General features: G+C 37.7%; 1 protein-coding gene across 1 annotated transcript in view; it reads left to right on the forward strand.

Moving 5' to 3' along the window:
* The window catches only part of ATP7A (ATPase copper transporting alpha), a 151,271-nt gene that overhangs the window by 109,022 nt on the left and 18,111 nt on the right, over window positions 1–24,138 (forward strand). Inside the window, exons 7-15 of the mRNA XM_070291873.1 lie at window positions 9,712–9,873; window positions 11,688–11,764; window positions 11,962–12,187; window positions 13,305–13,538; window positions 14,809–14,900; window positions 16,723–16,850; window positions 17,852–18,006; window positions 18,220–18,354; window positions 22,114–22,308. Coding sequence (XP_070147974.1) covers window positions 9,712–9,873; window positions 11,688–11,764; window positions 11,962–12,187; window positions 13,305–13,538; window positions 14,809–14,900; window positions 16,723–16,850; window positions 17,852–18,006; window positions 18,220–18,354; window positions 22,114–22,308 — 1,404 coding nt within the window. The remainder of the gene's footprint in view (window positions 1–9,711; window positions 9,874–11,687; window positions 11,765–11,961; window positions 12,188–13,304; window positions 13,539–14,808; window positions 14,901–16,722; window positions 16,851–17,851; window positions 18,007–18,219; window positions 18,355–22,113; window positions 22,309–24,138) is intronic.

Below are 24,138 nucleotides of genomic sequence, written 5' to 3' on the forward strand. Positions count from 1 at the left end.
TTGTTGTTTGTTGTTATTTGTCATTGTGATTGTTTTTTTTTAGTGATTTCTGAGCTGATTATATAAAGTCAGTGTTCTTTGTTCTGTGTGTCCACTGAAGTCTCTGTTTGGTTAGCTCAGTAGTCAGCTAACAATTCCACAGTGATTTCCTTAAATATATGGAACCAATAAGTATCCCAGCCCTTAGGAATAAAACCACCGTATGATGCAGCAATCCCATTCCTAGGCATATACCCCGAGGAAACCAAAATTGGAAAACCACTTGTACCCCAGTGTTTGTTGCAGCACTGTTTACAATAACTAGAACATGGAAGCAACCTAGATGTCCATTGACAGATGAATGGATAAAGAACTTATGGCACATATACACAATGGAATATTATTCAGCCATAAAAAGTAATGTATTTGAGTCAGTTCTAATGAGGTGAATGAACCTAGAGCCTATTATACAGAGTGAAATAAGTCAGAAAGATAAATAGCATGTACTAATGCATCACTGAACTGGAAGAAACACAAGCTAGAATCAAGATTGCCGGGAGAAATATCAATAACCACAGATATGGAGATGACACCACCCTTATGGCGGAAAGTGAAGAGGAACTAAAAAGCCTCTTGATGAAAGTGAAAGAGGAGAGTGAAGAAGTTGGCTTAAAGCTCAACATTCAGAAAACGAAGATCATGGCATCTGGTCCCATCACTCCATGGGAAATAGATGGGGAAACAGTGGAAACAGTGTCAGACTTTATTTTTTGGGCTCCAAAATCACTGCAGATGGTGACTACAGCCATGAAATTAAAAGACGCTTACTCCTTTGAAGAAAAGTTATGACCAACCTAGATAGCATATTCAAAAGTAGAGACATTACTTTGCCGACTAAGGTCCGTCTAGTCAAGGCTATGATTTTTCCAGTGGTCATGTATGGATGTGAGAGTTGGACTGTGAAGAAGGCTGAGCACCGAAGAATTGATGCTTTTGAACTGGTGTTGGAGAAGACTCTTTTTCTTTTTTTTGGAGAAGACTCTTGAGAGTCCCTTGGACTTCAAGGAGATCCAACCAGTCCATTCTGAAGGAGATCAACCCTGGGATTTCTTTGGAAGGAATGATGCTAAAGCTAAAGCTCCAGTACTTTGGCCACCTCATGCGAAGAGTTGACTCATTGGAAAAGACTCTGATGCTGGGAGGGATTGGGGGCAGGAGGAGAAGGGGACGACCGAGAATGAGATGGCTGGATGGCATCACTGACTCGATGGATGTGAGTCTGAGTGAACTCTGGGTGTTGGTGATGGACAGGGAGGCCTGGCGTACTGCGATTCATGGGGTCGCAAAGAGTCAGACACAACTGGGTGACTGAACTGAACTGAGCTGAACTGAATGCATACATATGGAATCTAGAAAGATGGTACCAAAGAATTTATTTCAGGGCAGCAATGGAGAAACAGACACACAGAACAGACTTACGGACATGGGGAGAGGGGAGGAGAGAGGGTGAGACATATGGAGAGAGTAACATGGAAACTTACATTCAGTTCAGTTCAGTTCAGTCACTCAGTTGTGTCCGACTCTTTGCGACCCCATGAATCACAACACGCCAGGCCTGCCTGTTCATTACCATCTCCCGGAGTTGATTCAGACTCAAGTCCATCGAGTCAGTGATGCCATCCAGCTGTCTCATCCTCAGTCGTCCCCTTCTCCTCCTGCCCCCAATCCCTCCCAGTATCAGAGTCTTTTCCAATGAGTCAGCTCTTCGCATGAGGTGGCCAAAGTACTGGAGTTTCAGCTTTAGCATCATTCCTTCCAAAGAAATCCCAGGGTTGATCTCCTTCAGAATGGACTGGTTGGATCTCCTTGCAGTGCAAGGGACCCTCACGAGTCTTCTCCAACACCACAGTTCAAATGCATCAATTCTTCGGCGCTCAGCCTTCTTCACAGTCCAACTCTCACATCCATACATGACCACTGGAAAAACCATAGCCTTGACTAGATGGACCTTAGGCGGCAAAGTAATGTCTCTGCTTTTGGATGTGCTATCTAGGTTCGTCATAACTTTTCTTCCAAGGAGTAAGTGTCTTTTAATTTCTTGGCTGCAATCACTATCTGCAGTGATTTTGGAGCCCAAAAATAAAGTCTGACACTGTTTCCACTGTTTCCCCCTCTATTTCCCATGAAGTGATGGGACCGGATGCCATGATCTTCGTTTTCTGAATGTTGAACTTTAAGCCAACTTGTTCACTCTCCACTTTCATCAAGAGGCTTTTTAGCTCCTCTTCACTTTCTGCCATAAGGGTGGTGTCATCTGCATATCTGAGGTTATTGATATTTCTCCCGGCAATCTTGATTCCAGCTTGTGGTTCTTCCAGTCCAGCATTTCTCATGATGTACTCTGCATAGAAGTTAAATAAGCAGGGTGACAATATCCAGCCTTGATGTACTCATTTTCCTATTTGGAACCAGTCTGTTATTCCATGTCCAGTTCTAACTGTTGCTTCCTGACATGCATACAGATTTCTCAAGAGGCAGGTTAGGTGGTCTGTTATTCCCATTTCTTTCAGAATTTTCCACAGTTTATTGTGATTCACACAGTCAAAGGCTTTGGCATAGTCAATAAAGCAGAAATAGATGTTTCTCTGGAACTCTCTTGCTTTTTCAATGATCCAACTAATGTTGGCAATTTGATCTCTGGTTCCTCTGTCTTTTCTAAAACCAGCTTGAACATCAGGAAGTTCACGGTTCATGTATTGCCGAAGCCCGGCTTGGAGAATTTTGAGCATTACTTTACTAGCATGTGAGATGAGTGCAATTGTGCAGTAGTTTGAGCATTCTTTGGCATTGCCTTTCTTTGGGATTGGAATGAAATCTGACCTTTTCCAGTCCTGTGGCCACTGCTGAGTTTTCCAAATTTTCTGACATATTGAGTGCAGCACTTTCACAGCATCATCTTTCAGGATTTGAAACAGCTCAACTGGAATTCCATCACCTCCACTAGCTTTGTTCACAGTGATGCTTTCTAAGGCCCACTTGACTTCACATTCTAGGATGTCTGGCTCTAGATGAGTGATCACACCATCGTGATTATCTGGGTCATGAAGATCTTTTTTGTACAGTTCTTCCATGTATTCTTGCCAGCTCTTCTTAATATCTTCTGTTTCTGTTAGGTCCATACCATTTCTGTCCTTTATTGAGCCCATCTTTGCATGAAATGTTCCCTTGGTATCTCTCATTTTCTTGAAGAGATCTCTAGTCTTTCCCATTCTGTTCTTTTCCTCTATTTCTTTGCATTGATCGCTGAAGAAGGCTTTCTTATCTCTCCTTGCTATTCTTTGGAACTCTGCATTCAGATGCTTATATCTTTCCTTTTCTCCTTTGCTTTTGCCTCTCTTCTTTTCACAGCTATTTGTAAGGCCTCCCCAGACAGCCATTTTGCTTTTTTGCATTTCTTTTCCATGGGGATGGTCTTCATCCCTGTCTCCTGTACAGTGTCACAAACCTCATTCCATAGTTCATCAGGCACTCTATCTATCAGATCTAGTCCCTTAAATCTATTTCTCACTTCCATTGTATAATCGTAAGGGATTTGATTGAGGTCATACCTGAAAGGTCTAGCAGTTTTCCCTGCTTTCTTCAATATAAGTCTGAATTTGGTAATACAGAGTTCATGATCTGAGCCACAGTCAGCTCCTGGTCTTGTTTTTGTTGACTGTACAGTATGTAAAATAGATAGCCAATGGGAATTTGCTGTATGTCTCAGGGGACTCAAACCGGGTCTCTTTATCAACCTAGAGGGGTGGGATGGGGAGGGAGATGGGATGGAGGTTCAAGAGGGATTAGACATATAGTTATATATGTATACCTATGGCTGATTCATGTTGAGGTTTGACAGAAATCAACAAAATTCTGTAAAGCAATTACCTTCAATTAAAAAATAAAAAATTTGTTTAAAAAAGAAAGGAAAGGGTCCAAGTCTTTGCTAAAGAGCTCTTTGTAAATGTTGAGGCATGCCTTGAACACTCAGCCAAGCAGTTGTCAGTTTTGCCTTAAACTTCAATTCCTGCTTCTACAGAGCCTAAAGCTCAGCCTGAGGTGAGAACTTAGGGCTCTTTCAGTTCTTTTCTGAAGATACACACAGCCCTGAACATGTGCATAGCCATATGCATGTGCATGGTCTTCTAGATTCCTAGGAATGTGCTGGAACTCTTATGGACATCTTCCTTCCCAGCTTTTTCCCTTTTAGGGTCTTTTGTTAGTCTGTTGTTTTCCCCAGCTGTTATCCATTGGCTCAGGCAACCATAAGGTTAAATAATTTCCCCTTATTGTTTTGACAAATTCTCCTGGGGAAAAGGCTTTTTGTATGCACTGAGATTGTCGAGGATAGACAGCTTTGCAAGTGGAATATTTCAGAGAACCATCAGACAGGTCAAATAATGGCAGTTCTATGGGAATGAGACTTTGAAGACATGCCAATCCTTTTTTTCCCTCTCTGGTGGCTCAACTGATGCTGTTTTTCACCAGGATTGTGGCCTGTTGGTCTTCATAGCTACCACCGAGCTGGAGAGAGGGGATGGGAATACAGCAAATTGTAATGCCACATAGCTTACTATTTTACTGGAATTTATCTGATTGTCTTGAATAAATGCTTCCTGCATTGCTGTAAGCTTTTAATTTCCACTTCTTTTTTAATCAGTTTTTTAAAATTGAGGTGTAGTTGAGTTACAATATTATATTAGTTTCAGGTATACAGAATAGTGATTCAGAATTCTTACAGATTATATTCTGTTTAACGTTATTGTAAAATATTGGTTCTATATCCTGTGGTGTACAATATATCCTTATAGCTTATTTTGTACATAGTAGTTTGTTCCTTTTAATCCCTACCCCTATATTGTCCCTCTTCCCTACTTTCTCCCCGTTGATAACCACTAATTTGTTCTCTATGATCCTGTTCCTGTTCATTATATTCATTTGTTTTATTTTTTAGATTCCACATATACATGATAAGATAGAGTACTCATCTTTCTCTGTATGACTTATTTTGCTAAACATGATATCCTCCAACTCCATTCATGCTGTTGCAAATGGCAAATTTTCATTCTTTTTGTGGTTGAGTAGTATTCCCCTGTGTGTGTGTGTATATATATATATACGTATACATACATACAACATCTTCTTCATCCATTTGTCTGTTGATGGAACTTAGGTTGCTTCGATATCTTGGCTATTGTAAATAATGCTGGTATGAACATTGAGATACTTGTATCTTTGTGAACTAGTGTTTTTGCTTTCTTTGGATTTGCACCCAAAAGTGGAATTGCTGGATCATATGGTAGTTGTGTTTTTAGTTTTTGAGGAAGATCCATCCTGTTTTCCATAGTGGCTGCAGCCATTTTCATTCCCACCAACTTTCTAACTTTTCTGAAATAGTTGGTACTGACAACTTTTACAGATTTTCTCATTTCTTTTAGGGAGGGGAGAATTTTCAGAAATCCTTCCTCTGCTATTGATAATGTTCTTTTAGTGGATATTCTTGAATAAATACTTTGTAAGTTGTTATATAATCCTTTTGGTTACTTCTCATAATATTTCAGTGGTTGGGTTTTGAAACTTTTGTCCAGTGATTAAACTTTGCAGTTTAATCATTGCCGTTTGGGGCAAGGATTTGCTGAACTCCTTGCACAGTCATTCCAGAAGTCCTGCCCTTCCACTGTAGAATTTATAACTTTACTCAAGACATAGGACAAAATACATTTTTGGAGAAAGGTAGAACACGTTTGTCCTTTACTAACCTTCACTAGAAGTAATAGTAAAAGATATATATGAACATACATACATATATATGTATATACATACCTACATACATACATATGCTTTAGCAGGGTGGTCCACTGGAGAAGGAAATGGCAAACCACTTCAGCATTGTTGCCTTGAGAACCCCATTAACAGTATGAAAAGGCAAAATGATAGGAAATAGAAAGATGAATTTCCCAGGCCAGTGGGTGCCCAGTATTCTTCTGGAGAACAGTGGAGAAATAACTCCAGAAAGAATGAAGAGACAGAGCCAAAGCAAAAAATAACACCCTGTTGTGATTGTGACTGGTGATGGAAGTAAATTCCAAATTGTAAAGAACAATACTGCATAAGAACCTGAAATGTAAGGTCCATGAATCGAGGTAAATTGGAAGTGGTCAAACAGGAGATGGCAAGAGTGAACATCAACATTTTGGGAATCAGCGAGCTAAAATGGACTGAGATGGGTTAATATAACTCAGATGGCCATTATATCTACTATTGTGGGTAAGAATCCCTTAGAAGAAATGGAGTAGCCCTCATAGTCAACAAAAGAGTCTGAAATGCAGTGAAAGAAAAGAAAGTGAAGTCGCTCAGTCGTGTCCAACTTTTTGTGACCCCATGTACTGTAACCTGCCAGGCTCCTCTGTCCCTGGGATTCTGCAGGCAAGAATACTGGAGTGGGTTGCCATTTCCTTCTCCAGGGGATCTTCCTGACCCAGGGATTAAATCCGAGTCTCCTGCATCGCAGGCAGATACTTTACCCTCTGTGCCACCAGGGAAATGCAGTACTTGGATGCAATCTCAAAAACGATAGAATGAACTCTGTTCATTTCTAAGGCAAACCATTCAATATCACAGTAATCCAAGTCTATGCCCCAACCACTAATGCTGAAGAAGCTGAAGTTGAACAGTTCTGTGATGAGCTACAAGACTTTGTAGAACTAACACCAAAAACAGATGTCTCCTTTTCATTATAGGGGACTGGAATGCAAAAGTAGGAAGTCAAGAGATACCTTGGAGTAGCAGGCAAATTTGGCTTTTGAGTACAAAATGCAGCAGGGCAAAGGCTAATAGAATTTTGCCAAGAAAACACACTGGTCATAGCAAGCACCATCTTCCAACAACACAAGAGAAGACTCTGCACATGGGCATCACCAGATGGTCAATACCAAAATCAGATTGATTATATTCTTTGCAGCCGAAGATGGAGAAGCTCTATTCAGTCACCAAAAACAAGACTGGGAGCAGACTGTGGCTCAAATCATGATCTCCTTATTGCCAAATTCAGATTTAAATTGAAGAAAGTAGGGAAAACCACTAGACCATTCAGGTATGACCTAAATCAAATCCCTTACAGTGGAAGTGACAAACAGATTCAAGGAATTAGATCTGATAGATAGAGTGCCTGAAGAACTATGGACGGAGGTTTGTAACATTGTAGAGGAGACAGGGATCAAGACCATCTCCAGGAAAAAGAAATGCAAAAAGGAAAAATGGCTGTCTGAGGAGGCCTTACAAATAGCTGTGAAAAGAAGAGAAGTGAAAGGCAAAGGAGAAAAGAAAAGATATATCCATTTGAATGCAGAGTTCCAAAGAAGAGAAGGAAGAGAGAAGAAAGCCTTCCTCAGTAATGAATGCAAAGAAATAGAGGAAACCAATAGAACTGGAAAGACTAGAGATCTCTTCAAGAAAATCAGAGATACCAAGGGAACATTTCATGCAAAGTAGGGCACAATAAAGGATAGAAATGGTATAGACCTAACAGAAGCAGAAGATATTAAGAAGAGGTGGTGAGAATACATAGAAGAACTATACAAAAAAGATCTTCACGACCCAGATATTCACGATGGTGTGATCACTCACCTAGAGCCAGACATCCTGGAATGTGACGTCAAGTAGGCCTTAGAAAGCATCACTATGAACAAAGCTAGTAGAGGTGATGGAATTCCAGTTGAACTATTTCAAATCCTGAAATACGACGCTGTGCAAGTGCTGCACTCAACGTGCCAGCAAATTTGGAAAACTCAGCAGTGGCCACAGGACTGGAAAAGGTCAGTTTTCATTCCAATCCCAGAGAAAGGCAATGCCAAAGAATGCTCAAGCTGCCGCACAATTGTACTCATCTCACATGTTAGCAAAGTAATGCTCAAAATTCTCAGTATGTGAGATAGTATGTGAACCCTGAACTTCCAGATGTTCAAGCTGGATTTAGAACACACAGAGGAACCAGAGATCAAATTGCCAACATTAGTTGGATCATTGAAAAACCAAGAGAATTACAGAAAAACATCTGCTTCATTGACTACACTAGAGCCTTTGACTTTGTGGATCACAACAAACTGTGGAAAATTCTTAAAGAAATGGGAGTACCAGACCACCTGACCTGCCTCTTGAGAAATCTGTATGCGGGTCAGGAAGCAACAGTTAGAACTGGACATGGAACAACAGACTGGTTCCAAATAAGAAAAGGAGTACGTCAAGGCTGTATATTGTCACCCTGCTTATTTAACTTCTATGCAGAGTACATCATGAGAAATGCTGGGCTGGATGAAGCATAAGCTGGAATCAAGATTGCTGGGGGAAATATCAGTAACCTCAGATATGCAGATCATACCACCCTTATGGCAGAAAGCGAAGAAGAACTAAAGAGCTTCTTGATGAAAGTGAAAGAGTGGAGTGAAAAAGTTGATTTAAAACTCAACATTCAGAAAACTAAGGTCATGACATCTGATCCCATCACTTCAGGACAAATAGATGGGGAAACAATGAAAATAGTGAGAGACATTATTTTGGGGGGCTCCAAAATCACTGCAGATAGTGACTGCACCCATAAAATTAAAAGACACTTGCTCCTCGGAAGAAAAGCTATGACCAACCTAGACAGCATATTAAAAAGTAGAGACATTTGCCAACAAAGGTCTGTCTAGTCAAAGCTATGGTTTTTCCAATAGTCATGTGTGGATGTGAGAGTTGGACTATAGAGAAAGCTGAGCACCAAAGAAGTGATACTTTTGAACTGTGGTATTGGTAAAGACTCTTGAGAGTCCCTTGGATTGCAGGGAGATCCAACCAGTCCATCCAGAGGAAATCAGTTCTGAATATTCATTGAAAGGAGTGATGCTGAAGCTGAAACTCCAATTCTTTGGCTACTTGATGGGAAGAACTGACTCATTTGAAGATACCCTGATGCTGGGAAAGATTGAAGGCCGGAGGAGAAGGGGATGATAGAGGATGAGATGGTTGGATGGCATCACCAACTTGATGGACATGAGTTTGAATAAGCTCCCAGAAATGGTGATGGACAGGGAAGCCTGGCGTGCTGCAGTCCATGGGGTCTCAAAGAGTTGGTTATGAATGAGTCACTGAATTGAGCTGAACTGAGCAGGGTGAGAAAAATTTAGAGGCACTGAATACAAGAAACAGTGATAATTGTCAAATCCTCTATCAGTGAGTGTAACAGGAAGAGGGAGACTTTTAATGAGATCCTCTTCTGTTTAACCTGTTGCTAGCTAAGTCATTTCAGCTATGTCTGACTCTCTGTGACCGTATGGACTGTAGCCCACCCGGTTCCTCTGTCCATGGGATTCTCCAGGCAAGAATACTGGAGTGAGGTGCCATTTCCTTTTTCAGGGGATCTTCTCAGCCCAGGGATGAAACCTGCATCTTTTTGTCTTCTGCATTGGCAGCCAGGTTCTTTTACCACTAGCGCCACCTGGGGAGCCCTTAACTTTTGTAGCTGGGACCATATCTTTGTTCAATGTGATATAAAAACAGTGTTCTAATGGTCGTATCTAAAGCATATTAATAGTGCAGATAAGATTTTTTTTTGTTAATACCGTGTTATAGGATTTCTTTCAGTTTAAAGTAATAACACGTTTAATGGAGAGAAATAAGTGCATTTCTGAATAACAAAGCCTTTGTCTTTAACAGGTGAGAGGAATGACATGTGCCTCCTGTGTCCATAAAATAGAGTCTACCCTCACAAAACACAGAGGGATCTTCTACTGCTCTGTGGCCCTGGCAACCAACAAAGCACATATTAAATATGATCCAGAAATTATTGGTCCAAGAGATATTATTCATACAATTGAAGTAAGTTCAACACTTTACATTTCCATGTTCTTACCTATCCAGTCAGCACTCCCTCAGATCATTTCTGGTTTATATCAGAAAGAAATGATGAAAAAAATCTGATTCCTTTGCTTATAGGTAATAATTGTCTCAAAATTTAATAAGCATGTGTTACCATTTTATTTTTTATTTTTTGGACTTTGTCAGGAGGAATTAGCTAAAGGCACATTGATAGTATTAATCAGGATGGGACTTGAAGTAGAACCTCAGGTCATTTAAAATGTTTAGAAAATATAAGTAAAGGATAATTTCTTTTGAGTAAAATTCATATTAATCATTACAAAAGTGAAACATCCTGCTAGATGCTATATTGTTTGTTAGGTCAAAGCTTTAACTAATACCTTAGTTAAAGTAAGAAATATAAAAGACCAAACGTTTTTCATTGTGACGAATTCATCCTGTATTCTTCAGTAACTTGTAAATGGTAGTACATGTGAAGTATAGCATGTATTGTTTCAATGTGGTGTAGCATTGTTGTTCTAATGACCTAAAAAGCATATTAATTATTTAGATAAGATGCTGTTAATGTAGACAGTAGTACCATTAACACATTTGTGAAACTAGCATTTTCGAGTATTTTCTATGTGCCAGTTACGCAAATTGCAAAGCTTCAGCTCTTGATTTAATTCTCACAACAGTACTGTCGTCTTCATTTTGTAGGTGAGGAAACTCAGGTTATGAGATGTTAAGTTACTTCCCCAAAGTCACATAAGCTAGTAAGTGTCATGCCAGGGATTTGAGCCTAATCTTCCTGACTCCAGTGTTCATGCTTGCTCTTTTCTCTGTGCTACACTGTCAAAAAATATAAGAAGGCAGCATTTTCCCTAGCAGCTGAAAATATAGTGTATTTTACTGTCTATGTTCATATGAAACTTATGTAGATATAATTTTCTTTCAATACTTTATTTTATTGAGGAAAAATTTCATTCTTGTTATTTATTCCTGCTAGAACAAGAGTAAAGACTATATATGCAAAGCCTTGAATAATATGTTTAGCATGGTGCTAACTTTTATGGCCTATCATTCAGTTTTCTGTGCTCTCGGGGATGTATGGATGGATAGATAGATGTCAAAACTAAAAGTAAAAATAAACTCATTAAATGGCAACCCACTCCAGTATTCTTGCCTGGAAAAGTCCACGAACAGAGAAGCCTGGTAGGCTACAGTCCGTGAAGTCTGAGTCACGACTGAGCAACTTCACTTTCACTTTCTACAGTATACATCAGTACTAGTAGATGCTTGTCCAAGTGTAAGATTTATGATTTTACTGCTGAGTTCTGTTGTTATTAGATCATCATACAGTTTGTCAACTTGACCAAGCCATAGATTTCTGCTTTTTTTTTCCAAAATTACTTATTAGAGGCTTTAGTTTACTTCTTGATAGAAGAACCTCTACTGAGGACAACTACACTTGAATTAAATCAATAATTTGGAAATAGTAGGATAGATATTAACTAGAATTGAGGAAACATTTATTTCTTTGATGAAAGACTAGAAACAAAGATGATTAAGAAATGGAGAAGGAAATGGCAACTTACTCCAGTACTCTGGCCTGGAGAATTCCATGGACAGAGGAGCCTGGTGGCCATAGTCTGAGGCGTCAAAACAGTCAGACACAGCTGAGCATGCAAGAGAAGGAAGCACATCTTCATCTTTATATTTCCCATAATGATTTGTACTTGAATTATTCTTAATGACAATACCACAGCTTAAAATTTCTGTACATAATATTTATACATTCAGAGAAATAATTGTTTTCTCATGAATTTCCTTAGAGCTTGGGTTTTGAAGCTTCTTTGGTCAAGAAGGACCGATCAGCAAGCCACCTAGACCATAAACGAGAAATAAGACAGTAAGTGCTTTTGGAGTGTCAATAAAAATCAGATTTTGATTTATGTTACAAATTTAACATACTGTTAGCATGTCAGTTATTTTTTCAATAGCATCCTTACACTGGGTGGGAATTGGTCACAAGTTATATTTTGCTATGGTACACAGAATCTTTAACCATTAGATGTTTACTCAAATGATCTTTCTTTTCTATATTAGATGGCGACGGGCCTTTCTTGTGAGCCTGTTTTTCTGCATACCTGTAATGGGACTGATGATATATATGATGGTTGTGGACCACCATCTTGCAAGTCTTCACCATAATCAGAACATGAGCCAAGAAGAAATGATCAGTATTCATTCTTCTATGTTCCTGGAGCGCCAGATCTTGCCAGGATTGTCCATTATGAATTTGCTATCTTTTTTATTGTGTGTTCCTGTACAGGCAAGTGAAATGTTAGCAAGTATATTTGTTAATAATGAAAACTAGTCAAAACTAGTAGGTGAGGCTATTTTCAATTGTATGACAAATACTGGTCAGAAGTATGATCATTTTATGCTGGATGCTTTACAAAAATAATTTTAAACTGAGGATTAAAGTATATAATGAATTTCATTTTAATCCCTAAAGGATATTATTTAATGACAGAGCAAATAATAAGAGTTCAATTCGTATTTAGATATGAATTTGGCATTCATATCTGCCACTCTGTACAACTTCATATTTACAGTTATTATAATAATAAAATACATTATTTTATTTCTTTATATTTTCATTAAAATTATTTTATATGATATATTTTATTTTAGCATATTTATTATTTATTTATTCTATTAAATAATCATAACAGTGATATTATTTTTATTATTTCTCCATGGCACTTAAGTTCATTATTCTTTGTATGTTTTCAACTCTTCTTTTCAGATAAATATTTCCTGTGGAACACTTCTAATAGATTTATTCCTTTTTCTGATCCTCATAAAAAACAATAATGATTTTTAAAACATCCTAGTATGTTTCTCTTAACTAATGAAAAATAAGCTTTTCAGTTATGCATTCTAATGAAAACAGTGGACAGATCCAGTAGCTTGTGATGTACCATTCAGGTTGAATTTTGAAAAGAAGGCGAGTTTTATATTTAAAAAATCATTGTCAAAGAATGTAATTCTTTCCCTAGTTCTTGTTTTTGCTAGCTTCAAAAGAAAAATCCAAGAATCATTTGACTTTCTTTATATTATGGACTATTCATTAAATCATTGAGGATGACTGCCAAGGGCTTTACAGCACTTTGAATCCCTACACACATGTATCTGCTAAACTACAAACACTTTTGTTTCAGCTTTAAAAAAGCCGTAGGGGAATTTCTCCATGGCCTGGGTTCTGTCCCTGATGGGGGTACTAAGCCACGTTGTGTGGCTAAAAAAAAATTCTCCTTAGTTGTTTATGGATTAGATAAAAGCGGAAGGAAGTTAACATTGATACTTTATCTTAAGTTATTGAGGTATAAATGTGAATGTCAGCTTTTTTTAAAAAAGCACTGATCACTGTTTCTGTATTACAGTTTTTTGGAGGCTGGCACTTCTATATTCAGGCCTACAAAGCACTGAAGCATAAAACTGCAAATATGGATGTATTGATTGTGCTGGCAACAACCATTGCATTTGCTTACTCTTTGGTTATTCTTCTGGTTGCAATGTATGAGAGAGCCAAAGTGAACCCTGTTACTTTCTTTGACACACCTCCTATGCTATTTGTGTTTATTGCACTAGGCCGGTGGCTGGAACATGTAGCAAAGGTAAAGTAAAAAAGGGTGACATTTGTTAAAAATCTTGGGTAGATAAATGACTATAATATTTTCTAGACCAATTATTGGAAATATACATTGATTTATGTTGTTAACCATGTACTAAAAGAAATATTCTTATTTTAGCACTATTTTAGGTTAAGTATTCCTTTGGAGGGCTTCCTGGTGGGTCAGTGGTAAAGAATCTGCCTGCCAATAGTTTGATCCCTGGGTCAGGAAGATCCCCTGCAGTAAGGCACAGCAACCTTCTCCAGTATTCTTGCCTGGGAAATCCCATGGACAGAAGAGCCTGATGGACTATAGTCCAAAGGGTTGAAAGAGTTGGACATGGCTGAGCAAACTAAACAATAGCACAACACAAGCACATTTTACTTACATCACATTATTAATGGAAAAATTGATGTGACCACAAGATTTAAAATAACAATGGAAAAAAATTCACCCACAGTCCCATGCTATAATGGAAATAACTTTCCAATCCTATTCCATATTCATTTATATTTTACAGAGTGGTATATATACGGTATATATACACCACTTTGTACCCTTAACATTTTAAAGTTTTTCCCCTATTTTTGCAGTCTAGATAATTATTCAGTATTTCTAAATAATACTCTCTCAAGTCATTGTGCTATAATTTACTAAACCATTCTGCTTTTGTTCTAAGTTAGATTGTTTCCAGTGTTTAATTTTAGATAATCCTGCATTAAACATATTCATGTTTAATAGTTATTTCTGTTGAATTAATATCTTAGGATAAATTACAAAAGATGATTAAAGGACATAAATATTCTGTCACTCATGCTATTAATCTTAACAATTTTTGCCATCAAGAGTATGTAAGTAGTTTTACTACAACTTCATCAGCACCGATTCCTATCTAAATTTTTGCCAAGTTACTAGGTATTAAATGGTATCATAGAGTTGTTCTAGTTTTCATTTCTTCTATTAGTATCAGTAATAAACATTATTCTACACATCAGGTATTATATTTCTTCTTAAATGAATTGCTTATTTATGTCCTTTGCCTTTGTACCTATTGGGTTCTGATGCTTTTCTTATTATACATTATTTTTTATGAATTATACCTAATAATATATTTTATATCTTGTGTACTTTTTATTTTCAAAGTCAGACATCTGATATGAACTAATTAACATTCCTAAAGTGGTATCTTAGGTAAATTTTAAAGATTATGTCTTTATTTTACATAAGACTTTTTCTTCCTTGGCATTGTTTACATGTGTGTTTTAATTTATAGGGCAAAACATCAGAGGCTCTTGCCAAACTAATTTCACTACAAGCTACAGAAGCAACTATTGTAACTCTTGACTCTGATAATATCCTCTTGAGGTATTTATCTTCATTATTCCTCTTCTTCTTTACCTTTTAGGAAAGATACTGAATATACACAGAAGTAGAGAGAAGGGTGGGGCTTCACTGGTGGCTCAGTGGTAAAGAATCCACCTGCAATGAAGGAGACATGGGTTCTATCCCTGGGTTGGGAAGGTCTGCTGGAGTAGGAAATGGCAACCCACTCCACTATTCTTGCCTGGAAAATTCCATGGATAGAGGAGCCTGGTGGGCTACAGTCCATGGGGTCGCAGAGTTGAACGTGACTTGGTGACTGAGCATACATCAGAGAGAAGGGTATAATAAACCCATATAATCTTTCTCCAAGATTTAACAATTATTCACATTTTGCCACACTTTACTTCATCTGTATGATCTTTCTTTTGTTGTAGTAGAATTTTAAAGTAAATCCCAGTCATATGGTTTCACTGCCAATATTCCTATTGTATCTTTAAAAAAAGACATATTCTTATATAATTATAATACCATATTGCATCTAAGAAAATGAACAATAATTCTTTAATATGGTCTAATACACAGTCCTTATTAACATTTCTCTTGTTGTCTCCAAAATGTTTTGAGTTTCTTTGTTTGAAATGGAATTCAAAGTCCATGTATTATTGCATTTGACTAACATGTATTTTTTAAATTTTTAATTGAGTTATAGTTGATGTATGATATTGTGTGTTACAATGATTTAGTATAGTGATTCACAATTTAAAAGGTTATATACCCCATTTGTAGTTATTATAAAATACTGGCTATATTCTCCATATTGAACAATATATACTTGTAGGTTTTTTTGTACCTAATGGTTGGTACCTCTTAATCCCTTACCAGTGTTCCTCTTCACCCTTCCCTCTCCCCACTGATAACCCCTAGTTTGTGCTCTGTATCTGTGAATCTGATTCTTTTTTATTATATTCACTAGTTTGTTGTATTTTTTAGATTCTACATATATAATAAGTGATATCATACAGCATAAGAACTTGTGGTGCACTGGTAAAGATCACAGGGAGTTGGGCACAACTGAGTGAATAAGCACAGCACAGCCAGTACAGAAGATGTGAGTTTGATCCTTAAGTCAGGAGGATCTCCTGGAGAAGAAAATGGCTACCTACTCCAGTATTCTTATCTAGAGAATCCCATGCACAGAGGAGCCTGGCAAACTACACGCCATGGGGTCACAAATAATCAAACACAACTGAACACATACACACACGCACACACATCATACAGTTTGTCTTTCTCCTGACATGTTTGTTTTAATCTGGAACAACTCCTCTCTCCAGTTCTCCCTCCCTCATTTCTTGCTGCTCCTCCCTCTCTCCATACATTTAACTTGGTAAAGAAACATCTGTCAGTTGTCCCTGAAAATATGCCACAGTCCATTTGTCTCTGTTTCCTTCTGGAATCATTTCACTTGTTCTGTAACTCCTATATTACCTGTAAACTGAAAGTTAGAGCTAAAGACTTGATTATATTTCATTCTTTCATATTTCTCATTTCTGTCCATATAAAACTGTGTAAATAAGTGGTTTTGTTAAATAAAACCTATTACTTTATTTCTAAAGCTTTCATGTATTTGTTCAGTGACTATTCAACAAATATTTAGAGTGCTACTTTGTGCCAGGTACTAAGCTATTCCCCAACAATGAAAAGGAATGACTGACATTGTAGTTCCTAACTCAAGTGTTGGCTCTAACTTCCATTGGTAGCAGTTAATGGAGCTATAAGCGTGATGTGAACTATAAAACTTGCATGGAAAGATCACAGGGAGAAGCAGATTTTCATAGTAACTTTTATTTTAACTCATATGTAGTGAAGAACAAGTGGATGTGGAACTTGTACAGCGTGGAGACATTATTAAAGTGGTTCCAGGAGGCAAATTTCCAGTGGATGGGCGTGTTATTGAAGGACATTCTATGGTAGATGAGTCCCTCATCACAGGTATGATCTTTCAGAGTATCATGACATGAAGGTGAAGTGAATCCAAAGTATTAATTAAAAATTGCGTGAAAGGTGAAAAGCTCTTTATAGAAACTGTGGACTGAATAAATAATAAGCATAGAGGATATGAGTTCTTTTTAAGACCGTTTTAAATCAATTTCTGCAGATTTACTTTGTGATTTTACTTATGCTACTGAAGGCTCTTTTTCACTGAGGATTGTTAATTACTAGGGTGTATAACCAGAAGAAGTTGTCATATCCTGCTGTAGAGCCCAATACACTTTGACAAATTTTCCTGAGTTCCTGCCCTAAAGACCCATCTAGTCTTAGCTGGGATAGGACTCCATGTTTTCAACATCAGGGTCAGCTCTAAAAAGAATAGACCTGGAGTAGTTTTAGAGATCTTAGATAACTAAGGCCAATCTAAAGTAGAACCAAACTAACACCTTTCCTACCTCAATCCTTATCATAGTACCAGAAGAGGCTCAGCTTATGAACTGTGTGTGAAAATAATGTAGGATTCTTCATTTCTCAGTAGGGGTGCTATCACTTATTGGATGGGACAGTTCTTAGTTCTCTCTGACTATCCTGTACATTATGGTACATTTAGTATCCCTGATCCTGACCCACTAAGTTGGGGTAGCAATACCCTGTGCCCCATCCATAGTTACTACAGATAAGAACTCTCTTACATTTATAAATGCTCCTTGGGAACAGGTTGAGAACCAATGATCTAAGACTAGTGTGGAGTTCCAAAAGTACCTACCAAAAGAGTTAGCACATTAGATTTTTCCAGTTTAACATATATATATCCCTGGGGTTTGGCCCAGAACTGGCATAAGGAAAAAGTCAGGCAATTTGCACCTAGGTGTTTGTCCAGATTCTGTTGCATGAAGGAAGAATCTCCTTTCTAGATGATTTTTTGATAATTAACAAATAATGGTGTATTTCAAGATAGTATTTACTTATGCTCCCTAAATCTATCTTTTTTCCTTCCATAGGAGAGGCAATGCCTGTGGCAAAGAAATCTGGAAGCACAGTGATTGCTGGTTCCATTAACCAGAATGGGTCACTCCTTATCCGTGCAACCCATGTTGGAGCAGACACAACCCTTTCTCAAATTGTCAGACTTGTAGAGGAAGCACAAACATCAAAGGTAACTTAATTCTCTAGAAACAGAAAGTATTTTCATTAAAGCCCACTCAGTATAAATCTTGGTCTGGTTTGATAGGTTCCTTTGTTTAATTCCAGTTGTATTAATATGGAGTTTATTAAAATATTTCTGCTCAATAGTACATATACTCTGTATTCATTATCAAAACAAGAGACTTTCACATACATATCATTATTATTATTTTTTTAATTGTAGGCTCCTATCCAGCAGTTTGCAGACAAACTCAGTGGCTACTTTGTTCCTTTTATTGTTATTATTTCCATTGCTACCCTTTTGGTTTGGATTATAATTGGATTTCTGAATTTTGAAATCGTGGAAACCTACTTTCCCGTGAGTGACTTATAAACATCTCTTTATCATATATAAAACAGTTTGTGAATCTTTTGCATAAGTAATTAATTTGAAAATAACTTTAATAATTACTGGTATCTTTAACAGACTGGAGTGAAAAGCTGATAAGAATAACATTTGCATTTCTTTGCATTTCCAAAAGATTTCCTTTTGGAAAGATTTTTTTCATTATAACTTGTTATTTTCCCAAAGCAAGTACAGGCGTACCTTGTTTTAGTGCATTTTGCTTTATTGCGCTTTGCAGATATTGTGTTTTTTACAAACTGAAGGTTTGTGTCAACCCTGTGTCAAGTCTATTGATGGCATTTTTACAACAGCATTACTTTTTAAATAAGGTATAACATATTTCCTTGGCCTTTTCGGGGCTTCCCTGGTAGTTCAGTTGGTAAAGAAACTGCCTGCAGTGCAGGAGACCCGGGTTCAATCCCTGGGTCAGGAAGAGCCCTTGGAGAAGGAAATGGCAACCCGCTCCAGTATTCTTGCCTGGAAAATCCTATAGACACAGGAGCCTGGTGGGCTTCAGTCTATGGGGTCGCAAGAGTCGGATACAACTTAGTGACTAAACCAACACCAAACATTTCTTTAGAGATAATGATATTTCATACTTAATAGACTACAGTATAGTGTACAGTATGGGCTTCCCGGATGGCTCAGTTGGTAAAGAATTTGCCTGAAATGCAGGAGACCTGGGTTTGATCCCTGGGTAAGGAAGATCCCCTGGAGAAGGGAATGGCAACCCACTACAGTATTCTTGCCTGGAGAATCCCATGGACAGAAGAGCCTGGTGAGCTACTGTCATGGGGTCGCAGAATCAGACGTGACTGAGAGGCTAACACACACAGTGTATAGTATAGTATAAACATAACTTTTACCTTCTTTGGGAATTCAAAAATTCATGTGACTCACTTTATTTTGGTGGTCTGAAACTGAACCCACAGTATCTCTGAGGTATGCCTATAATGAGGTTATTGATACCATTATCAGTAACCTCAGACAGGCAGATGACACCACCCTTATGGCAGAAAGCGAAGAAGAACTAAAGAGCCTTTTAATGAAAGTGAAAGACGAGAGTGGAAAAAGCTGGCTTAAAACTCAACATTCAAAAAGTGAAGATCATGGCGTCTGGTCCGATCACTTCATGGCAAATAGATGGGGAAACAGTGGAAACAGTGACAGACTGTCTTTTCTTGGGCTCCAGAATCACTGCAGATGGTGATTGCACCTAAGAAATTAAGACACTTGCACCTTGGAAGAAAAGCTATGACCAACCTAGGCAGCATATTACAAAGCAGAGACATTACTTTGCCGACAAAGGTCCATCTAATCAAACTGTGGTTTTTCCAGTAGTCATGTATGGATGTGAGAGTTGGACCATAAAGAAAGCTGAGCGCTGAAGCACTGGTGCTTTTGAACTGTAGTGTTGGTGAAGATTCTTGAGAGTCTCTTGGACTGCTAGGAGATCCAACCAGTCCATCCTAAAGGAAATCAGTCCTGAATATTCATTGGAAAGACTGATGCTGAAGCTGAAGCTCCAATACTTTGGCCGCCTGATGTGAAGAACCGACTCATTAGAAAAGACCCAGTTGCTGGAAAAGATTGAAGGCGGGAGGAGAAGGGGACAACAGAGGATGAGATGGTTGGATGGCATCACCGACTCAATGGACATGAGATTGAGCAAGCTCCGGGAGATGATGATGGACAGGGAAGCCTGGCGTGCTGCAGTCCATGGGGTTGTAAAGTGTCGGACACAACTGAGTGACTGAACTCAACCGATGCCTATACTGACCTTTCACATTTTATACACAGTCTCAATCCTAGCATGATTTTGCTTTCACCAAGGACTATGGATATATTGAGAAAAACCTTGAAATCTCAGCTCTGTCACAATCAGTGTGATCTGAGGTCAATTTAATTTCTCTTTGAGCTTCAGTTTTCTCAAGTGAGATTTTAATAGTACTCATCCAACATAACTTGCAGTTGTCATAAAAGTTAAATGATATATTAGAAACTCTTTGTAATTTATTGAACTCTTTATAAATATAAGGTAATATTCAGTTCAGTTCAGTTGCTTAGTTGTGTCCGACTCTTTGTGACCCCATGAATTGCAGCATGCCAGGCCTCCCAGTCCATCACCTACTCCCAGAATTCACTCAAACTCATATCCATCGAGTCGATGATGCCATCCAGCCATCTCATCCTCTGTTGTCCCCTTCTCCTTCTGCCCCCAATCCCAATATTAAGGTAATATTAATGTCTGCTTCTCTCAAAGTCTATGATAGTCTCTATGGTATGGTATTTAAAGTGGTATAGTAAACCTAGACTGTGCCTCATGTTAGAGATATAACCTTTAATTCACTTAGCTTCTCTTATCTTCAGTTTTGTCATTTGTAACATAGTGATAATAATACCTAAATTTCAGGATTGGAATTAGTGTATACATTTAAGACATACATGAAAGCATAAGCTTAGATGTCTATGAAAATACCTTCCAGTTCTCTCTATAACTCTTAGATGATCACTTAGTTTAAGTATTTGAAGTGGGAGGGGGGCTCAGAATGGGGAACACATGTACACCCGTGGTGGATTCATGTTGATGTATGGCAAAACCAATACAATGTTGTAAAACAAAATAAAATAAAGAAATAAAAATGAAAAAAATTTAAAAATTAAAATGTAAAAAAAAAAGTATTTGAGAACTTAGTAAGAATACAGCACTGTAAAACCATTATTACTAAGAAGATCTTTGTTGAATTTTTTCTTTTAAAAATGCCATCCTATATATACATTGTTTCATAGTGTTTGTCCCTTCAATTAAAGAATGGGTAGAATCAGAACATCTATTCCATGATGTGATCATTAGTATAAAAAGTTTCTTGAAATGATTCATATTGGTTGAATTGGAGAAGGCAGTGGCAACCCACTCCAGTATTCTTGCCTGGAGAATCCCATGGACTGTAGCCTATCAGGCTCCTCTGTCCATGGGGTCACAAAGGTTGGACATGACTTAGTGATGAAACCACCACTCATTGGTTAAATACTCACTAAACAACAGGATTGCTGAGAAGTATTTTGGAATGTGTTTCCTTCAGGAATTTTTCTCATGAGTTCAGAGGGTCTTAGGGGATTTCTCATAATACTATCAATCATTTTTACTCATGGAAGCACATACTCAATGTCAGTAAGAGCTTTACTACCAGATGCACTCATTAACATTGCTTTGTCCAAAAGAATTTTACTGAGATGTAATTAAGCAACATTTGCAAGCTGAGTGATTTTTTTCATTGTCTTCAAAAAAAGTGTGAAAGACAGTTTTATGGTCTTAGTGTACAGGACAGAATTATTTTTGTTTTGGGTCAAATATGTTGAGAATTAGATCGCATGTTTGCAGCCATTTCTGAAAGTGCCTAATAAAAACACTTATTCTCAATATGGGGAGTGGAGAAGCTTACTTTTCTTGTTTTTTATAGTCACTCCATAGTGTGTAACTCTGGAATCAGCAAAATTGAAATCTTGAATTTTAGAACTGTAACTTGTTTACAGTTATGTCAATAATTTCTTATATTCATAAAAGAAAAAAAAGTGTTTTCTTACTAAAAGTGTTTTCATATTAAAACTTATGTTCATAGCTAAGTAGGATTATGTGTTACTCCAGAATTGTGGTTTTATTTAAGTTAAGCTTTGTTCTTTTTGTTTTATTCAGTTCTAAATCAGTAATCAAAATTCATGTTTCTTCTCAAGGGCTACAACAGAAGTATCTCCAGAACAGAAACAATAATACGCTTTGCTTTCCAAGCCTCTATCACAGTTCTGTGCATTGCATGCCCCTGTTCATTGGGACTGGCCACTCCAACTGCTGTGATGGTGGGTACAGGAGTAGGTGCTCAAAATGGCATACTAATCAAAGGTGGTGAGCCCCTGGAGATGGCTCATAAGGTAAGATAGTTCCTAGAACTAAGAGTTGTCTCATCCAAACTGGCAATAGCACCCCTACTGAAAAACAGAGTCTTAAATTATTTCTACATTGCCTGTAAGCTGAGCTTCTTCTGGCATTGTCCTGAGGGTGGAGGTAGAAAAGGTGTTATTTTGGTTCTGCTCTGAATTGGCAGAGAGTATAAGATCTCTACTCCAGACTTGCTCTCTTTAGAGTATACTCTCATGTGGAAAACCTAGAGTCCTGTCCCAACTCATTCTAGACTAGTCTTTAGGGCAGGAAGATATCATAGATATTTGCTAAGGCAATTTGCCCAAGTCTGTCAGGCCTCTCACCTATTTGTGTGTGACTCCATGTTTGTGCTGTTCAACATTTGATAGTGCTTGCCCTTATTTTCATCTTTGCTGCCACCAGCTGACAGTTTGCAACTATGATTTCAAGAATATATAATCCTGTCCCTGATTTCTCTCATGTTAGAATTTCCATTACAATCTCAATCAAAGCCACTTGACTTCAACTAAAACCATGTTCCTTCTAGTATATTCTTATTATGAGGATGTAAATTATATACACATGCCTCTACTAAACACAGAACGCAACTTAGAACAACTTTAGAACTTCATCTAGCCAGTGAATACAAGCTACTAATTTTTATAGTAATTTTAAATTTTGACATAATTTCAAACTTATATAAAATTTGCAAGAATAGTATAAAGAAATCTCACACACCCTTTACTGAAAATATCAAGCTCCTTTCCTAAGAACAAGGACAGTCTCTTACATACACATAGTACAAAGATCAAAATCAAGAAGTTGATACTGATAAAATACTGTTGTCTAATCTCTTGTCCATATTCCAGTTTCCTTAGTTGACTCCATAATCCTTTATAGTTATTTTTTTCTTTTGTCTGGAATCATGCTTTGTATTTAGTTGTCATATCTCTTTTCAAGTAACCAGCAAATTTGACCTTGGAGTACAGAATGAAGCAGGGCAAAGTCTAATAGAGTTTTGCCAAGAGAACGCACTGGTCCTAGCAAACACCCGCTTGGAACAACACAAGAGAAGACTCTACACATGGGCATCACCAGAGACTCAATACTGAAATCAGATTGATTACATTCTTTGCAGCTAAGATGGAGAAGCTCCATACAGTCAGCAAAAACAAGACTGGGAGGTGACTGTGGCTCAGATCATGAACTCCTTATTGTCAGATTCAGACTTAAATTGAAGAGAGTAGAAAAACCACTAGACCATTCAGGTATGACCTAAATAAAATCCCTTACGATTTTACAGCGGAAGTGACAAATAGATTCAAGGGATTAGATCTGATAGAGTACCTGAAGAACTATGGACAGAGGTTCATGACGTTGCATAGGAGGTAGTGATCAAGACCATCCCCAAGAAAAAGGCAAAATGGTTGTCTGAGGAGGCCTTACAAATAGCTGTGAAAAGAAGATAAGCGAAAGACAAAGGAAAAAAGGAAAGATATACCCATTTGAGTGCAGAGTTCCAGGGAATAGCAAGGAGAGATAAGAAAGCCTTCCTCAGCGATCAGTGCAAAGAAATAGAGGAAAACAATAGAATGGGAAAGACTAAAGATCTCTTCAAGAAAATTAGAGATACCAAGGGAACATTTCATGCAAAGATGGGCACAATAAAGGACAGAAATAGTATGGACCTAACAGAAGCAGAAGATATTAAGAAGAGACGGCAATAATACACAGAAGAACTATACAAAAAAGATCTTCATGACCCAGATATTCACGATGGTATGATCACTCACCTAGAGCCAGACATCTTGGAATATGAAGTCAAGTGGGCCTTAGGAAGC

The sequence above is a fragment of the Ovis canadensis genome, chromosome X (genome assembly GCF_042477335.2).
Source record: "Ovis canadensis isolate MfBH-ARS-UI-01 breed Bighorn chromosome X, ARS-UI_OviCan_v2, whole genome shotgun sequence".
Classification (NCBI taxonomy): Eukaryota; Metazoa; Chordata; class Mammalia; order Artiodactyla; family Bovidae; genus Ovis; species Ovis canadensis.